The 25,857-nt window shown below is 33.7% G+C and overlaps 1 protein-coding gene across 1 annotated transcript; it reads right to left on the bottom strand.

Annotated features, from left to right (window-relative positions):
• Positions 1-18,837: 18,837 nt before the first annotated feature.
• LOC128994520 (probable cytochrome P450 6a14) lies at positions 18,838-25,446 on the bottom strand. Its single transcript, XM_054419131.1, has 5 exons — positions 25,347-25,446; positions 23,031-24,006; positions 21,981-22,196; positions 20,484-20,729; positions 18,838-19,374 (listed from the first exon to the last, which is right to left on the bottom strand). Exons 2-5 carry the CDS (start codon positions 23,998-24,000, stop codon positions 19,208-19,210), a joined length of 1,599 nt encoding a protein of 532 aa, XP_054275106.1. The 5' UTR covers positions 24,001-24,006; positions 25,347-25,446; the 3' UTR covers positions 18,838-19,207.
• Positions 25,447-25,857: the final 411 nt, after the last annotated feature.

The raw sequence follows: 25,857 nt of genomic DNA, 5'->3' as shown, positions 1-25,857 counted from the left end.
CTGTCACCACGATTTCTGTTAAAATACGACATCTCTTTATGCAAGCCAAACCGACTGGGCCAGTTATTGTGAACTTTTGCATCTATGACCCCCCCCCAAAACAAATTATAAGTGCAGAAAAAAAATAAAATCCAATTTTTCCGAAGCTTGATCTAAGTTATGGCAACATATTCAACAACACACGAATTAGGTAATCTTTGAATCAACCTAATCTTTGAGAATAAAGTATTTGCACGTAGTTCATAGACACTATAGGCCATATTTACGAAAATATCCAGTGTTACAAATAATACAGTTATATTAACTTGTTCAAGTAGACAAAATATTCACGGTGTTGGATGAAGAATCGAAAATATTTTGGAAATTTTTTGTTATACGAATAACACAAAATGTTTTTAATATAAAAGTTATAATATGCATTACAGTATATATGCATTATGCATTTACATTATCTACAATAATTATTCTTGCTTAGGGTTAAGTTAGGTTAGGTGGAGTTAGGCTAGGTATGCCTATGCATATGCTAAACCACGACAAACAATAATACTCTGGTTTTGCATTGTTACAGATAAGTCTCGTAGGGCCTAGTTGTAGGCGTATAAAGGAATTAATCTAATATTTATTTATATTTTTGTTATATAACATTTATTATAACTTCGATAGTTCCTGCTTAGGGTTAAGTTAGGTTAGGCTGAGTTAGGCTAGGTTAGGTTATGATAGGCTAAACCGGGACAAACAATAATACTCTGGTTTTGCATTGTTACAGATAAGTCTCGTAGGGCCTAGTTGTAGGCGTATAAAGGAATTAATCTAATATTCATTTATATTTTTGTATATAACATTTATTATACCTTCAATAGTTCCTGCTTAGGGTTAAGTTAGGTTAGGTGGGGTTAGGCTAGGTTAGGTTACGATAGGCTAAACCGGGACAAACATTAATACTCTAGTTTTGTATTGTTACAGAGAAGTCTCGTAGGGCCTAGTTGTAGGCGTATAAAGGAATTAATATAATAATTATTTATATTTTTGTTATATAACATTTATTATAACTTCAATAGTTCCTGCTTAGGGTTAAGTTAGGTTAGGCTGAGTTAGGCTAGGTTAGGTTATGATAGGCTAAACCGGGACATAGAATAAAACTCCGATTAAGTATTTTTACGTAGAATTCATAGTTGTAGTTTGTAGTATAAGGAAATACTGTACATCCAATATTAATTTTCATACTGCATGGCTACTGTTAGTTTTACAATAAATCATGAGGTATCGGAAACTCAGTTTTTCATATTTGGACTGTCACAAGCCCAAACCAACAGCTGTCGTGTCCAACTTTGCCAATATCTTACAGTGAGAGATGATCAGTTTACTTATTGGCAAACTTGCGGTTATCTTTGTACCTCAACCCGTCTCTGTCTTTATGTGATGTAAAAAATAAATAAAACCAAAAAACAAGAAAGCTATATTTTTTATACACAAATTTCAATTTTACTTGGAAAAAAGAATTTCTTAATTCTCCATTTTCAGACTCTTTCAATCTTTAAGGTTAACAATTGTTTAAGATGGGGACGCCACTATGTGCGTATTTTAACCCAAATATGAGTGAAGGATGAGTGTAGGATGAGTGGTGCGATCTTGTAGTCTTGTTAGTGACTAAGGCCGACATGTTCCTTAGACACAGCAGTTAATTAATTAATAGGGATTAAGGAACTAATTAATTAATCCGCAGTACTATGCTGATAATTCCCTTGGATGTATGGGAATACATCCAAGGGAATTATCAGCATAGTACTGCGGATAGTAGTAGTACTCACTAGTGCGGACGTTAATCCACACCACAGAGAGTATTGCATCCACAGTGCATGCCTATAAATATCCACTATTCGTGATTGGATTACAGGACGACGCCACTGTCCTAGTCTAAAAGTGAGATTGTGAGTAATATAATATAACATCATTTTACTATTTCAAAACCCCTTATTAATATTTGTATCTTAATCATAGGAGTATTGGGCGTTATCAGTATTAATAATTTTAGCAGAAACATCATAGACATAAAAAGTTTGGCAATTAATTGAAGTTTATAATTCAGTAAAAAGTACAGCTGATTGTTACCACCTACAAAGTAATATTATATTTTACTACTAGACTCGCATGTAAAACACTATCTCGCCCCGAAATGGGACTTTCGTGACGAGTATTGAACGATACTCTTTATTGCGATGAAAAAAAACTACTTTATCAAACTAATGGCTGTACAATTAATTAGTGTAAAATTCAACTGATTGTAACTTTTTTGATGTCAGGCAAAGTATTGTTTACGTAGAGAAAGTAATGCTTATGTAGCGAAAGTAATGTTTATGTCAGAAAAAGACAGCTGATCACTATTTGTTTCTGGTGTACGAAAATTGAGAATTTTCGAAGGTCTCAGCTGTATGGTAATGGGCTATTTTCAAATATAGTTTGATGAAAAATTTAAAATACATTCACATTGAACTATATACAAGATGCAAGATAATTTACACGAAAAAGCAAAATAACTTAGGGTAATGATCGTTTCTATGTCAGCTAATCCAAAATGTTACAAGTTAAGGTAGTATAGTTTGTTTTAGACAAAACCAACCCGTTTCACTGCACATTTTCCTTGGGTACACAATAAATAAAACTATGGAGACATACGAGGTACAATAAAATTACTTATGACTAAACCAAGAGAGATTCACCAGCTAGCTGTGAATTAGTATTGTCTTTGTTTGCACTTACCTACCTTTTTGGTGATGTTTTAAGTTTTTAGTTCCTATGGCTGCAAGATATTCACAGTATAAAAGCAGGATTCCACATAAATACACTTTTTTTACCAATACTCCATTTACATAGCTTTTATTAGCAATGGACGAGCTGCGAACTTGATTGAAGTAACTCCCTTCTTGAAAAGACCCAAAGTGTAAGTTAATGTATTCTATTACTATTTGTTACTCTAGTATAGTAATATTATTTGTGAAAAAAAAACATCACAGTCATAATGCTAAATTTGTCCCAAGCCTTTTGCTCAACCATACATTTTACGTTCTAATCTGTAGCCTTCTATTAAAGGATTAAGTTGCCAACCTGCCGTGTGTGCCAAGTCTCAGTGCACGTAGAATACAAAGTTAAAGTTGCAATAAAAGCTAACAAGTTTGGCAAACGTTGCACGTATTGCACAGATGCAAACTACATCTTACATCTGGGCTTGGCACGAGTATGCTGCATTTCTGGCTACTGTGACCGTAATTAGGACTCATAGCTTGCAATAAAGAAAAAGAGGTATTTGGCAATATGGTTGTAGTATAACAATAAACTATAAGCCTTCTTGAAATGTATTCCCATGTGTATTTATTTATTTGGTCTATATGGGCATCCGATTGAAAGTATAGTTCCGGTATATCTCCAATCCAAAATATTATAATTCACAAATTACGATAATAATAGTCTGGAAAATACCGGACATTTGTGGATATTACCATACGAGTACGGTAAACTCATTTTGGACTAGTGGGGTACACTACTTTATGCCATACTACCCTAAAACTATGTAGAAATAAGAAGAACATTGGCAAAACCTTTATATGTTCCATGTCTTACGAAATCACAAGCTATAACTTCTCTGAGAGTTTTTGTTTTCGATTATAACCGTTAGAATTATATAATACTATTTAGAATGAAACTTCGTTTGATTATTTAATCTTTGAAAATAAGTTTAGTGTAAGTGTTTAGTGTTAGAAAGAATATTAATTACGTTTTATAAAATGTTCAATAATTGATTACGTTCCTGCAAAATGAAATACTATTTAGTAGTACCAATGATAATACTGTGTTAGTCTATGGTAGTACAAATGTAGTACGTTATCCAATTTGATTATGCAGGTGTCAAACGGCTGTTTTCCGGCCTAAAGCCATGCGTGTTACTTCGTTACATACAATTAAATGACAATTTTCAAATTGTATATTTACCCCCATAATTTCATACTTGGGTATTGTAAAATTAAGTAGTAAGCCTGTGACTTCACTGCAATATTTATCGGGTTTTGTAATTTTTGTTTGTTAGGACTTGATTGATTCTATAATGCTTTAGACGTGGATATTATTGTAATCAATAATTCTATTTGTTAAGTAAAGAATAGTGCACCAGAAAAAGACTACACGATGTGAGTACAGGGAAAAATAATTATACGAATTTGCACATTAAAAGAGTATGGGATTTTTTTACATTCATACATTTTACGAATGTATGCAAATAGTGTGAAAAAGTTAAAAACTTACAAGAGTAAATTTGTTTTCTGTTAAAAGTTAATGAGACGTTAACACAATCATCACAAGCTATAAAGTTCTCTGGTGTGTAAAATATTAACTCAAGTGTTTTAGACAAGATTTAGATTCTGCTTGAACAATTTCAATCTCATTATCATCTGGAAACTTATAGATCTACAGGCCTTACTTATGTAGCTTAGATTTGGAATATTCTTGTGATATAATATACAATGGATATACGGAATTATTTTTGTCTTATAGATCTGTTGGAACAACTTAGCGTTGGGTGATCTAATAAGTTAGTTATACTTATTTCAGTGAATTTGTTTATCTATCGTACTGTTTATGAATATAAAGATATAAAGATAAAGAAAATTCATAAGATATTTAAACTAAACTCTGCTAGTTAACAGAATAAAATATTTTTCAAACTAAATTAATCGTACTGTACAATTGAACTAAATGTTCTTTTACTTATAAATCTTGGATCCCCAATTTTGTAGTAAAAAGTTTACTTTTTGTGCATTAGTTGGATACTCGAGATAATTCTGCTGGCTTTGAAGACAGCGTGGGATTATGTCTAAGACTTTCAGGCCCAATTCCTGCTAATCTCCAATTACTTTGAGGTACGTAATAATTTGTTCCGTCCCATTTTTTACATCATAGGATCTAGTACATTAATACATTACTTTATGATAGGGTTAGAGAATTGTGGCATTATGACTTAAAATTAATTGGTGATTGTTGGGATTCAAACCAAGGACCTTGGGGACTGAAGCGCAATGCTAATAGCCCAAATTGTTCGTCTGGTACGATAATTACATCTAATGGTCAATTGATGAGAATGATCAATTTATAATGATAATGTTCCATACTGAAGATATTTTAATCCAAAATATAGTCTTCTCAGGCATGGATAGCTCTGTAAGAATTAAAGTTATGATGCGAAATCTCCTCTCCCCTCTAAAAATCATACGATAACCAATAAACTATTATGTGGAATTAATTTGAACGTTATTATATAAAGTGTATTTTCGTCTGACGATTATTCAGTACGACGTGTCCACGAGGTTTGGTCAAATGTAAACATTTCCGTCCACCTCAGTCACGTCCACATGTGTAGCACGACCAACAAACAATATCTGTGTGATTAAGTCCTGCCGTGGGTAAACATGTAACTCGGAGGACATATTTGTTTAAGGTAAATGCGTGTGTGATATCTAATTTAAGAACTCTATAGAACACGGTTTTAATATCATCTGGCATGGTTTTGTGGTATTATGTTACGTTTACTTTCAGAATTATTTGGTGGCTTAGTCGGTAACGCTACGAAGTTGGGGTCCAAGGCAAGCGATGTCGTTGGTTTGGCTACCTTCCACTATTTCTTATTAGTACAATTAGTTCACTCTTGTACTTTAAACCGACCCGCCCCTTACTTTGCTGGATATTTCCCAGGCACAAACCTCTATGGCCCATGTGGACGGGCAAATGCAAGATAAAAGAGGCACCTCTTGCTGTCGGACTAGATAATAGCTATTTACATTACAAGCATTCATGCCAATACAATACATACAATACATTATTACATACATTAATACATTATTGAGGGTGTAAACAAGCTCTTGCGTAACGTGTAACGTACAAGATTTTACCTGACCCGACAATATACAGGAGGTTGCGAACAATATTCGTTATCCATTTCACTCATCTTCTAACAGTAACGTTCATTTACAAACAAAAGCTAGGTTAGAGCAATAAAATTCAAGCACACGGCTGATTTCTAGCGTTAAAAGTCGTTGGCTCCATAGAGGTATATTTTTTAAGTTAATCACTCAATGTTATTTAAATGGGTTTCATTACCTCACCGAGTGAGTTTTTTCAACTTTACACTACTCGTGAAGCCCCTTGCTTTACTAATTGACAAACTTACTCACGTACAGTAAGTGTCGGTCCTTTATAATTATGCTTTAAATTACTGACTCAAACATTAATAATCGAATAAACACTTTCTCTTAGAAAACTTACTTGAAATGCAGCGGTATTAAAAAAACCTTTTTTTAGTTTGCTCACCTTATGACGATAGGATGGCCAAGAAAACGTTTGCACTTACAGTATTATGTTTGTGCTTAAACAGCCAAGCTAGACTACTTGAGCCTAAATTACGTCCACAGTTGGCCAAACTGCTATGAGAGTAATTAGTGTACCTAAGACTGTTGGCAGCAGTGTCGTGTCATGTTATATATAACAGCTATATAACACATGTAACATATGTGATAATGTTAGGGCCTTGCTTACTTTTAATTGATGATTTTATACCATAAATAAACGTGATAAACTATATTACAAATTTAAGCTATCCCTGAACAAGTTCATTGTTTAAATTTTGAATTAAATCACACGTAAACTTTTGGTAATGTTAACTGTCCTAAACTGTTTTATGTTTAACCTTGACAGGCTGGGTTGAATTAAAATACTTAATTTATTTCCATCAAAGGAAAACAAGATGATGATCATTGAGATGTGGACGCCACCTAGGTACATTTTTAACCCATGAGTAAATGAAGAGTTTAGAATTGTGTGAGATGATAATCAAACTCTATCCCTCTAACCTAACCTAACCCAACTTGAATTTTAAAAACTTACAATAACTATACGATAAGTATACAACTAAACATAAAACAAATATCTAAAAATACATCAACTGTTTTATGTGTATTATGACTTTGAACAGATGGTATTTTTTTTCTCTGGGAATACTAGAACCAAAAGTTGAATCGGCCCCTGGTCTAGGTCCTACCATGAGACCTACAGTTAGAAAGTATTCTCTATATTTTATTTTTGACAAATATTTGAACGCTGTTTAAACGTACAAAGCATTCACTGTTTATTTTTTTCAGGTTAAATTCCATTCGAGGAAAGTTGAATAGTTATGTAGCGTAAAGAAATAAAACTACAAAATGCATACTACCCCAACCCTACTTAAATGGTTATATCCTTGTTTAATCCCTATGTTTCCAGCGTTATCTTGGGGTGTTTTGCAGTGCCAGTAAATTTGCTTGTAATCCCAACCCCTTATCAGAAAACCACCGAGGCATAGCAGCTGGTTTATCTTACTCGCTTATACAAATTTTCGGACAATAACTTTGTAACAAAATCTGCCATTGAAAATTATCTTTCAACATCATACACGAATAGGTAGCCTATCAGCATTCTGGAGAAAAGACATACTTATAATACCTTCCATATCTCAGTTGGTGATCCTCTACATTATGGATACTTCTTTAAACTAAGAATGTTTTTGTGATGTATCAAAAAAGGAGAAAAATATAGGCGTTTATAGAATAGTAGCAATAGAAACCTTTTAAGGATGAGCCAAACTTTAGACAAACTACGTGATAAGCGTAGCAACACATATCTTGACTAAATGGCATTACCACCTTCATTACATTATACAATTTTTGTCCTGTTGTGTCTTAAGTAGGATGCTTTAAGTCTTTAAGGTTATGTGAAACATTCAGAGGAATCAGTAAAAAAATTATAAATATTCGCTAAGCAGTCTTGACGATAAAACATGTCTATTGCAATGCATGGTTACAGATTGTGTATTAAAATGTACATTAATGTTTGAAGTAAATAAGCTAACAGTTGATTTTCGGCCCTAGGGCCGCAAAAACCTGCTTAGTCCCCAAATGACGATGACGGCTGGCATGAACAGCAACACGTAGCATTCAGCCTACAATTAACGTTTGTAAAACGGGTTAATGCATCGTAGTGCTGTGAAAATAAAATGGCGATAGCTTGCCAAGTTTAATTTCTCCTAACTACTGAACTATCTGGTCTTACGGTGAGAACCGCATTAAGTCGGTATTTGCACTACTCACAAAACTAGACTTTTCGTCCATTATAGCATTTAGCATTCTCAGTGGCAAAGCTCAGAAAGTGTTGCTCTAACCTTTGCCACTGAGAATGCTAAATCCTAGAGTGGACGAAACGTCTGGGGTTTGTAGTGTAAATACCGACTTGGCGCGCAACCCACAGGAAGATCGAGAATTCAGTGATGTCTTCGATTACTTCAGCCTACGAATGAAGTATACTACTGGAATAATTGATTCTAAAAAATATTTACGAAGTAAAACAATTTCGGACAAATATAATAAGTGGTTTCCTAAGTTAATCCTAAGTTGATCTTAAACTTTTAAATACACTTTGATCATGAAGAGTTGAGCAGAAAGATACAATATAGTCTTAAAGGATTTATTTACTTTTCTTGATGAATGATACCCTATTGACTGTGGTTAAATACAACATACAAAACATATCCACTTTTTAGAATGATTAAGTTACAATTAAGTATTCGTTTTGTCAAATTGTTAGGTTTGTAGTGAAATAATTCAGACATTTGTGATTAAGAGATTTAAGAAAATAATTTACACCTAAACTATGAATAGCTCCATTCAAATATCCTATTGTAACATTGATTCAGGTTTACCTTGGTATAATCAATATCTTTAATCTGGTCAAATGAATGTGACATTTTAACTAACAAGCATGCTGTTGTTTTTCCCTCATTCATTTAATTGTATTTGTGATTGACTCGTTTCCTAATTTTATACGGACTGTGTTATTTACTACTAATCATTTCTTGCACATGTATGTTATTATATTATTATCAAATATGTGTATCGACTAAAATTGTTGCGTATTTTAATAAAGTTTCAATACAGTTTATTTTGTAACATAAGGGTGCAAGTAAAATGAGTACAGAATCTAATAGTATTTTTAACATAAAATATTACACGCGTGATCCAGTTATTCTGAATTGTGAATATTTACAGTCTTGACTTACAATATAAGAAGTTGCAAGGATAATGAAGCATTAAAAACAGTGCCCCCCAAATTCATCTGTAACAGGTAATATTACATTTTTGCTGTATTAAATTAAATTTTGGATCTGATCCATCTGAAGAAGAAATGATTTATTGCTTGAAATCAATCGCAAAAACAACCAGGAGAAAATCTGGCAAATCCAATAGAATTCTTCACATATGAGGCTCTTTTTACAGAGTGCAAAGAAGTCTTATTAAATTGAAGAGACATATTGGCAAAGGTTAACTGTTGCAAACGATGGCAATACTGCTTAGATGTATCAAGAAATTAACTATGATTGACAATGAACCTGTACTCGGTTATTAGGGATTTAATAAATTCTGGATGAAAAACGACCCATTTTAGTTTTTGAGATTAAAAACCTCATTACCGTATTAGGTTTGGTTTGAAATACACCCAGAAACTATTAAATCACCCTTTTCATATGAAAATTTACTTACTTGAAAAAATATCTATGTTAATAGTTTACCCAGTACTGAACAGATATCTGATCATAGAAAAAAATTAAGAGTTCTTAAAAATTTTAAATACCGATATGCATTTATGCACAAATCTAAATGATTTTTTGTGATAGCAAAAAAATATGAATTTATTAACCTTTAACGTAACATAAACTGATATGAGATAATAAATTTAAAGACCTAATAGTATAATATTTTCACAATATGCTTCATATTGAAATTTTATTGTTGAATCTTATGAACATTAGGAATTGTTTGGGATGTCTTAATATGTTTAGTACAAATATACTCAGGACAAGTTAAAGACGACCAGTAAAATTCTGTATTTTGTAAATTTACACAGTATATATCCATGGAGGAAGGAAGGTATATATCAGTGTTGGAAGATTGCTTTGGGCACAACATACATTGACTTAGCTCTTATTACAGTTTAAGTTAAGTGCTTATTTTGGCAATAGGTCCCGTAAAATTCAGATTACCTCGAAAACCAACTGATAATCGATAAAGTAATTTATTTATTTACTACCAATTGAGATGGGGATACTAAGTGCGTATTTTTACACAAATATGAGTAAGGGATGTGTGTAGAAAGAGGTGTGATGATCAGTGTAGCTTTGTTACTGACAATCAGCTGTTTCATTAGTCCGGATCATTTATTTAAAGCCCAATGATCAGGAAAAGCTGGGTCCAGTTTGAACCTTGAGATTGCTATTGACGTTTCTCGGGATTCGAACTGGCAACCTTTTGATTGTAAGGCGAACACTTTAACCACTTAGCTACCCAGCCGTAGCAATTCAATACAAGGTTGAAAATCAGTACTCTTCCACAAAAAAAAATTAATTATGAAACATTACAAGTAATTAAACGTCACACGTCAGCTTAACACTAAAGACTTACAAGTTACGCCTTCATTAAGTATTTAATTGCCTCCAATGATGACATCAAAGGCGAAGTCTCCCTGAGGTGTATTGACTCTGGGTAATACAGGGTGACACAAAATAATCGGACGTTTTTTTAATAAGTAGTACACAGTAGTTAAATGGAATAAAATGGTTTTAATACTGTACATAGTGAGGTAAACATTTGCCATTTGTTACAAAACAGTCATTTTTGAAAATGACGTCATGCATATGGCGTCCATGTACTTCTCTACAAAGGTTCATTCAGTTCTGAAAATCATCTGAAAATCGGGTCAGGAGGTCTTGTTCAATGCCATTGATATCTTCTGTGATTGCCGACTTCAAATCTAGAGTGCGTGGTTAGTGAGCATAAAAACGCTCCTTTGGAACCCCCCAAAGGAAGTAATCATTAAAGGACAAGTCAGGTGATCTTGGTGGCCACGGTATGTCACCAAAGAGAGAAATCACCTTGTTAGGAAACATTCATTCAATACTGCACTCACTCTGGCGATGTTTTCGGGTGTTCTCGAATTTCTAACAAGGCCTGGTGGTTTATTTCTTGTTATATTTCCAGTTGTTCGGAACCCTTAAACCCACCTTAATAGCGTATTTCGGCTTGAAACTGTTCCATGGCGTTCAATATTAAAATGTCGACTTAATTCCCACTGGGTTTTGACGATGGATTCACCATTTTGGACCAAAGTATCGTACGCGAAAACGCGATGGTCTAGGGTCCACTAAGCCATTTCAACAAAAATGGCAAGCCTCACTGAAGGTAATGACATAACCTCAATCTTCCTATGACGTGCGACAACAATGGAACAACAGCTGTTTAAAAAACTTCCGGTTCCTTTGTGTCACCCTGTATTACCTCCAGAAACTGTACATTATGTTGGCGTGTCTTAGGTAATATTGTCAAAAGATAGTGATGGCTAAAGTAAAATATGTTTTTCAAATCTACTTGATATATCACAAATTTATAAACACTAAATATATTTCAAAAGTGTTGAAATGTTGATAGATTTTGACCAGTGGTACCGATCATCATGCCCAATAATTGGATACATGTATCAAAGAAATAGTTGGCTAGAAGATTGGTTGTAGTGCTCACCTCATAGTCAGAAGGCATCGGTTCGATACTGAGAAAAGGAAATAGTTTTTAGATGGTTCCAAACTGAACCATGAGCAGCTGTATTTGAGAAATGGGCATTTTAATCATGATCATGGATTCAGAAACAGCTGATATTAGCCAATAACAAATCTACACATAATTTTATAATTATTCTCATATTTAGCCTAAATGCGCACCAGAGTGTCCATCGCATGCCTTTACGACTTGCGCATAAATATATGAAGTACTCATGCATACACATTTATGCGTACACCCACAATGTCTTAAAGGATTGATTTTGACAACCTCAAGAAATAATAACTTATAATAATAATAGCAATGTTTTAATCAGTAATTTAGAGTCAAGTAATCATATAATCAAACAAGTGACCAAAGTATCGACTTGAGCAAACATTGTAACTCTGACACCACATTCAACAAACTCAAAGTAAACATGACGGCTTGTGAAACCATGCGTTACATTCAAAGTAAATTAATTACGATTTCGTCATACTTTAGCAAAAACAGCTGATTTAAATTTTGCAAGGGTAAAATGTATTAGTGTACAAATTGTATAAATTTTAATCCATATAAGATGTCATGTTGTAACATAAACAGTGGTGTAGTTAATATTAGATGCTGAGTAGATTCAAAACAGCTGAGCTGTCAGCTGATCAAAATCAGCTGGCATTACACATTATGGTATTATATGAATTGCTCAAAGAAACTCGTTTTGGTATCTTTCTTGGGCTGTGCACGCATAACTGGTTGTTAGCAGTTGCTTATAGTATTTTTATTGAATTTGAAAAAATCTGATCAGAAAAAAAAACTTTGAACTTATATCTGAACTAACTTGTATCTGTAACTTGTAACTTGTATCTGAAAAGTTACTTTGACTATTTTCTTTAAGGGTATCTATTTTACACCCTTTATAGCTTTTACACCCTGGTCTATTTTAGTCACGCAAATAAATTCGAATACTAGTTTTATTTACTCCTCTTTGGAAAGTATTTTCTTCATCAGTCAAAGTAACTTTTTTCAGATCAGATTTTTAAAAATTCAATAAAAATAATATAAGCAACTGTCAACAATTAGTTATGCATGCACAGCCCAAGAAAAATGCCAAAACGAGTTTCTTTGAGCAATTCATATAATGCCATACTGTAGGGTGTATACATTTTCAAAAATCATTTGTGTTGTAAGACCTAGTTCATTACATTATGCAATGGATAAACTATATCTTACAAAACCCTATAACATAATTGGCAGACAGTGTAATAGAGGTGATATAATTTTAACCAATTATCATACAGGATTAAAGGATTCGAAGACAAAACACAGCCATGACACAGTCTCCTGATATATTCCAGTTATTACCATGTATACACGAAACATCAGAGTTTAATTTCACACCTCGTGGCCAGCTGATTTAGGCCGCCATCTTGTCTACATCTGGATGGTAAAATATCCCCTGAATCATATGTGTCTGTACATTTTAACATATTTAAAGGTGATTATGTTTATAATTGATTTGCGATTTAAAGTAAACCACATCTTATAAAGTTTAGAGGAGGTGAAAAAACACGAATGACTAAACATAATAAATTATATTTACTACAGTAGTAAAAAAATAAAATTTGTCTGAAAAAACTTTTTTGAAACATCGACTAGAAGGACGCTTGAAGAACAAACAGCATGTATTTTGGTATGACCTGTCAAAGACACAACGTAAAAGATCTTCTGTTGCCATAGAAACGTGTAAACAACTGTTGATACTGTTGTGTCTTCTTTGTAACATTGAAACGTTGGTAGGCGTTTGAAAAGGGAGGCTTATTCTACATATTTTAAATTATTATTTTTATAATTTTTTTATAAATATTTAAGGATTCATTGGCTTGCGCAATTGTTTATGAAACGTTATTTAATACTTTAATTATTTATTCTAAAATGGCGGCCATACGAATGTAGGTGTTTTAAGCCAATGGATAGAGTGTAGGATGAGTGGCGCGATCTTGTAGTCTTGTCAGTGACTATTTCCGACATATTCCTTAGTCACAGATGTTAATTATAGCTCACACATCCAGTGGCAACTATGGGACCCACAGTTTATAGTGGAATCCGAACCACATTTTTGCCTCGTAACGAATTGGTCTAATTATTGGATGGTACTGCGGAGAGTAGTAGTACTAGTACTCACTAGTGCTGACGTTAATCCACATCAGGGAGTATCGCATCCACAGTTATCCATGTCTATCATCAGATTAAGGTTAAACAGTTATCATCAGTTATAAAATTGAGAACTGAGATTAGGAAGTCGTGTATTCCTTCTTTGTTAGAAGAAACTTGTTATCGTATTTAAAAAAAATATCACTAACATATTCTGCATTGAACGATAGTAGACAATTTAATTAATAAAAAAAAAAACAGTAAAATAATACAGTTCATATAAATCTTAAAAAACTTTATTTCCAAAACGCCAAATGGATTATACACGTACTCATTACATACTCGTTGTTGTAACTCAATATTCGTTAATTTTTGGAGCGTGTTAGTAAAGATTCAGAGTTTACCAAGAGTATTGACGACTGAATAGTGAATACCCCACGTTCAAAGGTAATGTTGTCATTACCACTTATACCACAAACCTTTGCCCAGCAAATCCTGGGTATCAGCCTTTTATGAGGTTTTGTTAGTCTTTGTCTGTACTTTTAACCAGTATTTCCCCCGTCCCTTGTAATTAGGAGTGAAATCTATTATAAACTAGCCAGTGTTACTATTGATAATAGAATTGTATGTAAGTTAAAAATCATTAAAATGGCTATAGGAATATTCGAGTATTCCCAGGGATTGTATAATTGTTTAATTACCTGTGTGGCAAAATGAACAAATAAATGCTGGATTTGAATAGTCACATACAACTAGATCAATTCGAAAAAATGTTAACAGTTCATTGTTGATTACTGCAGATCCTGTTCTTGGTAGTTTGTAGATTATGGTGTGAGTAAATCAAATAAATTCCATAATAACATGTTGTATAACCCGTTGAAGAATTTTGTAAATTTAAGTAATGCAACATATGTTTAAAACGAGTCTCATAAAATACATACATGTATTTTGTTTGGTTATTACATAACTAATGGTCATAGAATCTAACACAATGTCTACTGTTTTATTACACATCGTCGACTAGAACTGTCTTGACGATAGTTTTCCTACAGTGATCTCTTCGGTGTTACATAGTGAAAAATATATGAATCCAACAATATTTGTCAAATACCTACAGTCAAAATCCACAATTCTATATCATTCGGCAATAATCAGCTTTTGAACAAACAACCGATAAACTGTATTCTCACTATAGACTAAGGTAGTGAAAAAATAGTAGGTTTCATAGATTAAAAAATAAAAATGCCCCTACATCATCAAGTTAAGTAATGTTTGGTGTTCTTTAACAGCTTCTAGGACGGAGTAGATGGATCGGAAAATCTTAAAGATAGATTGATGTTAAACAACGTAAAAACCTGCGACAGAGACTGATAATCTAAAACGTTAAGGGTGGCTTGTTTAAACAATTTAAGCCGTCTAAAAGTTAAAGATTTGATTTTCTATGTGTTTGTTAACCTATAATGTTTAAATTCAACACACATGAATAGTTTTGTATTTTTACCGAACACCCCATATTAAACATCCCTATCTCAAGCGTGATGTATACAACTTCTTTACTTCACGAGTGATGTAAAGTTGAAAAAACTCACTCGTTGAGGTAATGAAACCCATTTAAATAACATTGAGTGCTTAACTTAAAAAATATACCTCTATGGAGCCAACGACGTTCACCGCTAGAAATCAGCTGTGTGCTTAAATGTTATTGTTATGCTTTAAAGTATTTTCCTAACCTAGCTTTTGATTGTAAAAGACCGTTTACTGTTAGAAGATTAGTGAAATGGATAATGAAAAATATTGTACGTAAACCCATGTATATTGTCGGGTCAGGTAAATCTTGTACGTTACACGTTACGCAAGAGCGTGTTTACATCACTTGGGTGAATTATACAACTCGCTTCCGCTCGTTGCACAACATTCACCTACGTGATGTAAAAACGCTCTTACTACACTTGTAATGTAAATAGCTATTAATGCACTTACGAGTGTAATCAAAAACTTCTTACAAACTCTCCTCGATCTATCTACAGTAACCATATTAAGATATACTTAGATACAAGTCGGTAAAATATAGAAATACACAAAATGGCGACTAATACCAACTAGACATATACACTGGACATCAGCAGGCCACATCATAGATACTGTACTGTATCATGTACTGTGTCACTGTCGTAGATGAAACGTAACGTGCGTTTTGGGAAAAAGAGGAACCACCTGAAAACTAGCTTTTATAAAAGATTAATTTTAATACATCGTTTGTATTAATACCATTGAGTGTGGACATTTAAATTATTACAATCGTTAATACAAGGTGAATAAAAAGTCAAGACCCTCCATCTAATATTTCCCCCAGTAAATATAAAGAGATATGCTGTAAGTCACAGTGCATTCTTAGCACGAAGTTTCATTTCATGATTTTGAACATTAGTAATTCTTTATCCCATAATTTAAGTTAAATCGTTAAACCCATAAGTGTCCATGAGTGTAAAATTTGGCAGGCATCTTACTTACAAAATAAATAAATATATATATTTTTTTAAATTGGGGATTTTGGGGGAAACTTAAAATCTTTAAAAGTAAACCCCCTTCAAGTGACACCTTATGTTGTACAAACAAATAAAGAATTGTGAAAACCAGAGTTTGCTATATATTTTCTATCCTAAATGGTAGCTCTGTATATTTACTGAGACAAATATTCGATGGGGGGCCTTGACTTTTTACTCACCCTCCATTTACAAAAGACAACGGTCGAAACAATAAATAAAATATATGTATTTCTCATTCCAACTAAAATGGCAGTGTAATTAAATTAGTCAACAAACAAACCCTTGAAATTTTTTCTACAATTTTAATTCCTCTCAAGGTATAAGCGGTTTTAATTTTTTAAGATATAATGTTGCCTTCTAGAAATACAAGTAATTCTTCATTCCATAGCTTAAATGTCTTACACCCTTCTAAAAGGCAACAGTGTACAAATTGGCCGGTATCTTACAAAATTAATGCATAATTTTAACATAACAAAAGTGCCTATATAACTCCTTAACCAGCACAATGCTTAAAAACGTTGAATCATAACTGTAATTGAAAAAGTCTATCTATCTATCTATACTATTATAAAAAAGAGGTGGTGTCTGTGTGTATGGGAAAAGTAAACGCGAAAACTACGGGTCGGATCGGGCTGAAATTCGGCATGATGATAGCTCATATTCCCGATTAACATATAGGCATATTTTTATCCCAAAAATCCTTCCGGGCTCCGCCCCAGTGGCTCTGGAGCAAAGTTTCCCATGTTAACCTTATGAGAAATGGAATTAATGAATCTTAACAGCTGTTTCAATTAAACAAGTTGGTTCTGTTCTATGATTTTCAATAGCATTAAAGTTACAAGGATTACCAACAGGGTGCAGCACTAGCATTATTTCTTTTACATTTATGACAACAGCTAATTTGCAACCAAAAGGTGAGTGAGCGTAGCGAACGAGCTAACCTGAAGGAAAGTGAGCGCAGCGAACGAGCTCCAACCTAAAGGTGAGTGAGCGTAGCGAACGAACTTCAAAAAGAACCGAAATTTCTTAAACCATGTCCTCACTCATAACTGCTATAAGCATTTGATACTTATATGCCAACCCCGTACGAAGGACGGGTACTCTGCTAGTACTATTATAAAAAAGAGGTGGTTGCTGCATGTGTGTATGTGTGTATGGGAAAAGTAAACTCGAAAAATACTGGTCGGATTGGGCTGAAATTTGGCATGATGATAGCTCACATTCCCGATTAACATATAGTCATATTCTTATTTCAAAAATCCTTTCGGGCTCCGCCCCAGTGGCTCTGGAGTTTCCCATGTTAACCTTATGAGAAATGGAATTATTGAATCTTAACAGCTGTTTCAATTAAACAAGTTGGTTCTGTTCTATGATGTTCAATAGCATTAAAGTTACAAGGATTACCAACAGGGTGCAGCACTATTATTTCTTTTACATTTATGACAACAGCTAATTTGCAACCAAAAGGTGAGTGAGCGTAGCGAACGAACTTCAACCTGGAGGCGAGTTAGCGTAGCGAACGAGCTAACCTGAAGGCAAGTGAGCGCAGCGAACGAGCTCCAACCTAAAGGTGAGTGAGCGTAGCGAACGAGCTCCAACCTAAAGGTGAGTGAGCGTAGCGAACAAACTTCAACCAGGACGTGATTGAGCCATGCGAACGAGATAATCTTGAAAATTAAGAAGTTAAACGGGGCAAAGCCCGCGGGTTACAGCTAGTCCTTAACTAAAACTGTAATGTAATTAAACTAAAGAATATCCCTCCTACGAACAAACCAAATAGTGTTAACGTGCCTATAAAAGCAGTCACGTGGTTTGTCACGTGATCTTCCTTTGTTGTTACAACGGTTACAACGTCAAATCGAGTCACGTGGCCAAGCCGTATCCAGGGTAATTATGAATTAATTATGCAACACAATGATTTTTAATTAAATTCCACTAGCTTTTAGCGAATTTCCTACAGGGAAGGTCTCATGGTAAGACCAAGGTCTGGAACCTATTTACTTTTTCATTTCGATGTCCCCAGAGGCCAAAAACACCATTCGTTCAAATTTTTATATTTGTATATATATATACATATATAAAAATTTTTATATTTGTATATATATGTGTGAGATGTGTGTGTGTGTGTGTGTGTGTGTCCATCCAGATGATAACTTGAGTAATATTTGTCCGATTTTGATAAAATTTGGTTTGAAGGTGTAAGGTGGAATAAACTTGAATGTGTTTGCGAACCAGCATGATCGGTCCATGGGAACAGGGTTTAACGGGAGGTTTTATGGGGTAGAAATGGTGTTTTTCATATTCTTTACCCTTAAAAGTCAACATTTATCAATTTTTCTCTAAACCTTTTTAAAGAGCTTAAAAAACAAATAATTTAGTTTATTAAAGTGTTTTTGTACGGTGATTGGTTACGAAGAAAGTTAAAAAAAATATATAGTTTAAAATCCCCATGTTATTCTTATGGAGAATATTGTAAAATGTTGGCTTGTTTATGAATATATTTTGATCAAACTTGGCGGATTTATTTATTTCCTACTAAGCAATTGAAATTTTATTTAAAAAACACACTTTATTAGTTTCCCTATAGCAGCTAACCTAGGTACTCGTTAAACATAAAATGTTAATTTAATAGATTAATTGAAAATCAATCCAGGCAAATGGAAATTCGCTTAGTCGGCAGGTTTGCTGCAGTGATTTTTACAGCTTTGTTTAAACGACACTAGACTGGTTGTTAAAAAATATCATCACTAAATACTGACAATGAACTTCTGACAAATAATCACTACGGTGCTAATTTAAAAATTAAGTGTGTAAAACAGTAAAATATCAACTAAATTAACTTGGAACTTAAATTCTTCACTTTCTTTTTTCCACTGTAATCCACAGGCCTCCTTTTACTCTTGGGGAAAAACCTTTAGGCTCAAACTGAATTGGAAGTTTCATCTTCTTACTGAGAGATACTGTGTACTGCGACATAATTCTTGAGATGCAGACTTTCATTTCCAAAACGACAAATCTCATTGCTGAAAAATAGAAAACCATGCCCGTTGTGAATTATTGGATTGTATTTTTCTGTGCCAGTAGGCTATATGAATATAAATAGTACCTATCTACTTAAATTTTACCTCTCTCAAAATTGTACAATGAATTGAGTCCTCCTTTAATGCAAACTTCTCGCTAATTGAACCTATAAGAAATACTCTACTGTATGGATTAAAATTGATATTAAGTATAAAGGAAATAAAGTTATAAATTTATAAGTTTTTTAAACAGTGATAAACGTATTAAGATTAAAATCTAGTTTATCAATTATCAGTTTATGATGTCACTTGTAGAAGGATTGTGTGGTTTAATTTATTATTAAATGTATACCATTCTGCTACCCTGCTAAATATTTTATTTAAGAGAACCTTTAATCTCCAATAAATTAATCAGTTTTTAAACAAGTTGATGAACTACTATTTGAAAAACTTAATCAACATCAAGTGGCATCCACTACATAAAAATGTATTTGAACTTGAGTGGATGGATAAAAAGTTATTATTCGTTGTGTTCACATTTCAGAATCATCTTAAGAACATGATCTATTTGGATTTTTGAAGAGGTAGACTAATGAATGATCTATTTCCAATTTGTACTTAAGTGTACTAAATTAGTTCTTTTAGACCACAATTTATTTGCAACATGTTAAAACAGCAGTTATTATTATTTTGTTTACATTATCGTTAATCTCCCATTCGAAATTAAAATTGGAAATGGATTTGACAATTGATGATTAGTATTAACACCAAGTATTGGTGCCAATTACGAATTAAAAGTAATATTTTGTATTTAAGTGGATCAATAATAATTATATTTTATTGAAGATAAAAAATTTGAACAGTAAATAAAGGAAAATAAGAGATTTAAAAAATCTTGAATACTATGATTTTACTCAAAGTCAATTAAAAACACCGGCCTGATTTATAAAATTTTAAGGTACATTTTTAAAGCAGCTTAGCTGTTGAGTTTGGTCTGGAGATTTCTAAACAAATTAGGTAAATACCTGACCAAACCAGAAAACCTAAACCCGAAACCTGACCAAAAAATTACTATTTAAGTTACCGTATGAAAAATTATTAAGTTAACTCACCAATGCATATTCTTGGACCATCTCCGAACGGCAAGTAGGTCGGAGTTGGTTTGTAGTTCGGCTCCGGAAAACGCTCCGGATCGAAGACCTCAGGGTCCGGGTAGTACTTAGGGTCATGGTGGATAGCCCAGACCGGGATATTGATCCGGGTGCCCTTCTCTATTACAAAGTCAGAGTCCGGGACTCGGTAGGGAATGGTGCAAACACGGTTAATAAAGGAGTTGATTGGATACATACGCATTGACTCTGCAACACGAAAATTTTAATCGTAAGGACAGGTTGTAAGTAACAGTTCAACTTGTGGGCCAGTTACTATAGAATGACGACATGACTCCTGTTGAAGCAGGCACTAAAGTACCTTCTGTAACATGACTTGTGGAACAATTACGAAAATAACATTTTTTGAGCAACAGTTAGGTTTACTATCAAGTAACATGGCTCCAGGTTAATCTATTTTCAACTTAATTCAAATTGGAAATTGACGTTTGAGAGTAAATGCATAGATTTCTGGAAAATTGAGCGAAAATACATTATCTACGCAGTAAAATTTGTGCTGCATCAAAACCTGTGGTTAACCTTACTAATTGATAAGGACATCATGAGTAAAATTACAAAACCTACACTTACATCTATCTTTGTGAGCTTAACTCTTTGGGATGAACTGCAATTTAACTGAAGAGTATTTTTCCTAAGGATGGATTGCAGTAACCTTACACACTATCTTTGTCAATTCAACAGCAGTCATCTCCCAAAGATCATCTCCCAACAACCTGCATGGGCATGTGGAGTCTGCAGGTCTAATCACCTTAAGTTTGTACATTTGCAAATGCATTGACAGCATTTTACGTCAGGATTGCATACCGAGTATAAATATTTTATTATATATAAATATTTAATATATAATATATATTAAATATTTTATATAATATAATAATAATATATATTTAATAATATATATAATATATATTAAATATTTTATTATAGATATTGAGAGAGAGATAACATCAGAACTGTGTCCAGTGAAGCACAACACAGCTTAACCTGCCCAGCTTGAATTCTGCATACTAATTTCAAAACCATCCCCAGTAAAGTGCTGCAGCTTCAGGATTTCTTCTGGGCCGAGGATTCCTGGTTTACGAGTACCAATGTGATTGAGACCATAGAACTACAAGGATATCTACGAATAACAGGAGTGTTGTAAACCACAGGAACAGTACGGACCTACGCAAGGACTGATCTCACCTCTGCCAAACCTTGAATAGATCTCAGAAGCACTATCCAATAGGAGGAATACAAAACAAGGATCATAAAAGTAAAATTGTATATAGAATGGTTAATGGCTTGAAAAGTGAATAAAAGCGTTTGAAATTAATTTAAGTATTTCACTTAGTGAACCCTTGCCATTATTGAAAAGTGTTCTGGAGGAAACTTCCTTACAAGACAATTATTGTTCAGAACAATCTCTTGCAAATAACCCTTAAAATGATGGTTACTTACCACATAACACTTTGTCCAGGTAAACCATTTCCTTAAGCGCCTGATGGCTTAAATTTTTGTGCTTGGCCAAGACCTCATCTATTTCTTGCTGCAGTTTTTCCTGTATTTTTGGGTTCATTGCGAGAGCGTACATAGCATACACCATGGCTGATGAAACCTCAGTGCCGGCCGCCAGAAAGAGGAAAGAAGTGGCTGCTAGGCATCCTTCTGTCATCACTATTCAAGAAGAACGATTGTTAAGTTTGAATAGAAATAGAGTGTCTACCTAGATACGGAATTTTAATATTACAAGTAGTGTTAGGCTACACCTTTCATGCCATTGGTAAAAATGTTATCAAGTTTTCTAGAGCAAGGTGTCCGGAAAATGAGTACTATTCGTTACAGTGTGTGAATTTGACAAGCATTGAACAATGTGCTTATTGAAAATTTATTCAACGTTGCTGATGATGGGTTACAGACGTATGTGTAAATATTTAGCATTTTTTACACCATATTTTAAACAATAGAGCTCGTCTAGACCTCATGAGCAATTTAAGAGCCAACCATCAATCTTTTTCAAATCATCTGATAGATTACATTGTTTGATTAGTTATGAATGAAAATGACTTTTTATGAATGAAAATAAGCAACTTAGGCCAGCAATCTTTAAAATTTAAAAAATTATAATATTTTTTAAATGGTTAAAATAAATCAACTAGAATGTTCTGTAACATGTGATTGTGAATTTTTCATACCATGATGATGCTACTGATTAAAGTAGGGGCTAAAGTGTGTTTAATGGTGATACAAGCTGTCATTAAAACCTATCTGGGTTCATAGTCTGTGACAAAGCCATAACTTACTTTAAAACAATGCTGCGGCATTGGTAACGTTGCACCGGCATGCCTATTGCCATAACAGTAACAACAAACTTGTTAACATAAACATTGTAGGCTATACGTCAGCGGTGTTGCCACTTTTGTCTTGCCACAGCTTTGTATTAAATGAGGTTTTGGTAAAGCTGATAATTTTTAATAAGAATATTATTATAACTCAGCAATAACTAATTACCTTTTTGGTTTTGCAGGTCTTTGCTGTACACAGATGAGAATTTCAGCTGGTTAACAACATCATCCTCTTCTACATCATCATCTACAGAATTCGAGACATTTTTGTTTTCCTCGTTTTCTTTCAAGTTCATCAACAGCTGAAGGAAATCGTTCCGTTTGACTCCTTGCTCTTTCCTGTATCTCACGGTTTCTTTGCTGAGATTCAAAAAATATTCTGTCACTTCTTTAGAAAACATTGTGATTCCTAAAAAGGAGGCAAACCTGGTGTATAACAACCTCAGCAACATGACAAGAGAAGCAAATCTAGTTGCTGGAAAAGCCTTGAAGACCATTTCTTTAAACCTTTGTCCTTCCTGACTGTCCATTTTGAATTGTAGTCCGAAAGCACAGCTGGCTATGACGTCGATGGTGAACTCGCTCAGAATATCCCTGGCTTCAACATCTTGCTTGTTGCTCGCTAGCGTGTTAAATTTGCTCAAGAGGGTCTCTCCGCTGTTTTGGATCTGCTCGATCATCCCTTTGAGTTTTCCGGAGGTGAAGGTCGGAGTGAGTTTATGCCTCAATGTCCGCCATTCATGTCCAGTTAGTGTTGAGATCGTATTGGTCAAAGGGTCGTTCTTCGGGTCAGTCGGAAACATCGCTCGGTCATGAAAATGGGCAAAATCTTTCACCAGCATTTTGTATATCAAATCTGGGTCTCTGATCATTAGATTGGGCATGTTGAACTCATAAAATCCACCGAATCGTTCTCCTTTCAGCTCGTCATAAATTCTGTTGTGAACCTCAAAAACATTTTCTTTTCCAAGTAAGTTGTCTTTGAAGCTTCCGAAAACCAGTAGAGGTTTGACATAGGGCACTCCTCTGTTTTTCCAATATTTGTACTTTTCATTGAAATACAGTATTATAACAATTATGAGAGTGAAAATCGCTAAAGCGACATCTACCCAAAGTGAATTTGTTAAGAAAGCCATGCATACCTGAAAGAGCAGAAAGGTTTGTTGTAGTTGTAAGTTAACTCAATGTTATTTTCTACTTTTGAAATTCCATTTGAAAACTATTTTTTATGTTTCAAGCTAAGTATGATTTTTTTTGTTCAGCGTATCAATCTTAGCTATTTTTTCTTTTGTTATTTTACAAACTTTTAAATTGTTTTAACCAAATTATTTTAAAACTATTGCCCATCATCTACATTTTTTTGTGAAGCATAGTATAGAGTACACTTAACTTTACCCTAAGTAAGATAAAAACGCTACATTAGCTAACTGAAACGTAACTGAAACCATAGATAAAACATACTCCCTTCTGAAACTGTCTAAGGAAAGGTTTAGTCCGTAGATTAGCCATCAATAGAGAAACGAGATAAATTCTCTTGGGGATCTGCCCCAACGGCCTTTAAAATTCTTTCCCATTTTATTCTTATGGAATAAAAAAAACGAAGGTTTTGTCACAACTAATTTGAGAGAACGGTTGGGAGTAGAAACTTGGTAGGGGTGTCTAAAGATAGGTCTTGGTCTGTAGATGAGCCATCAAAATAGAAAAGAGGTAAATTCCCTTGGGGCTTCACCCCAGAGGCATTTACAGTTCCCTTCCCAGATTTGTTTACATTACGACCGTATGGATAATTTTACACTACATTTTAATGACACAGCTGTTGAATATTTAAAATTCATACAAAAAAAACATGTTATAGGGAATTTGTCAAAACTGAGTGTTTGCAATGCTTTTTTCTGTTTTTAAAATGGATTTTCTTCTGCATCGTGTCATGTTTTGCAATATAATGTTCTCTTACAACATCAGTGGAACATCTTAATATCACAGTAACTAACTCTTACAATTATTTCTTCGATTTAAACTATTGTACGGGTTGGTTTCTACCTCTTTTACAATTTTTGCATATATTTTATGATACCATTCAAGACAGTTCATCATAGATTCATGAGATTATTGTCATGTTTTCGATCATTGGAAAATTTTCGGTTGTGTAATACAATACAAAATCATACAAGTGCAGAAGGGTACACTGATAAAATCACAAAAAATTACCTACATCCAACATCCAATTTCCATACACCAATAAGGTTTACAAACAGGTATACTATGCAAATTTACTTATATGCTATACAAATTCTACATTACGTACTCTTTTATTAGTACGTTGCTATAATTTTTTTTACGAACTATGAATGTTTTGTAAAACGAGGTAATGGACTTCACCAAATACAAATAACAGTACAGTTATTACAAAATTACTCTATAATAATGTCCGTGTAAATGGGGGTTTTTAATGTGTTTTTATCCTTTTGACTAGAAAACTTACCAAGATTGGCAACTTTGGTTATGATGAGTAATATTACCACTAAAACCACTAACACAACTGTCCTACTGTTACTCCGTTCTTATAAAAATAGTTTATTGGCAATGGGCCAGTAGATACCAGTGTTGTGTTTTGAGTGGATTGTACTGGTATCTATAGATAGTGCCAATCAATTAGAATGACTTCGCAGATTCAACAAGTAGAATGATTATGCATTTTAGTATTTACTTAGACGGAATGATTAGGTAATCATTTTATCATTTACTTGGACGATTATCTTAAGTGAAATTACTGAAGATTATTTACCACTGTTAAAATATGAAATTAAAGTCATTGTAACCGTATAGCGTCTCTTATTCCTGGTCAGAATCCGATGAGAACCTCTTTAGCGAAGGAGTGGGGGGCGTAAAGTCACTCTCTTCTCTTGAGGGAACACCATTACCGCAACAATACGAAGTGCAGCCATCGGTGTTCGTGGTGTAGTGGATACAGTATTAGGCTGATGTCCATATCC

The sequence above is a fragment of the Macrosteles quadrilineatus genome, unplaced genomic scaffold (assembly GCF_028750875.1).
Source record: "Macrosteles quadrilineatus isolate MER2022 unplaced genomic scaffold, UCM_ALF_1.0 Scaffold_5__1_contigs__length_97177068, whole genome shotgun sequence".
NCBI lineage: Eukaryota > Metazoa > Arthropoda > Insecta > Hemiptera > Cicadellidae > Macrosteles > Macrosteles quadrilineatus.
The sequence above is the reverse complement of the archived record's forward strand: the minus strand, read 5'-3'. Positions and strand labels throughout refer to the sequence as shown.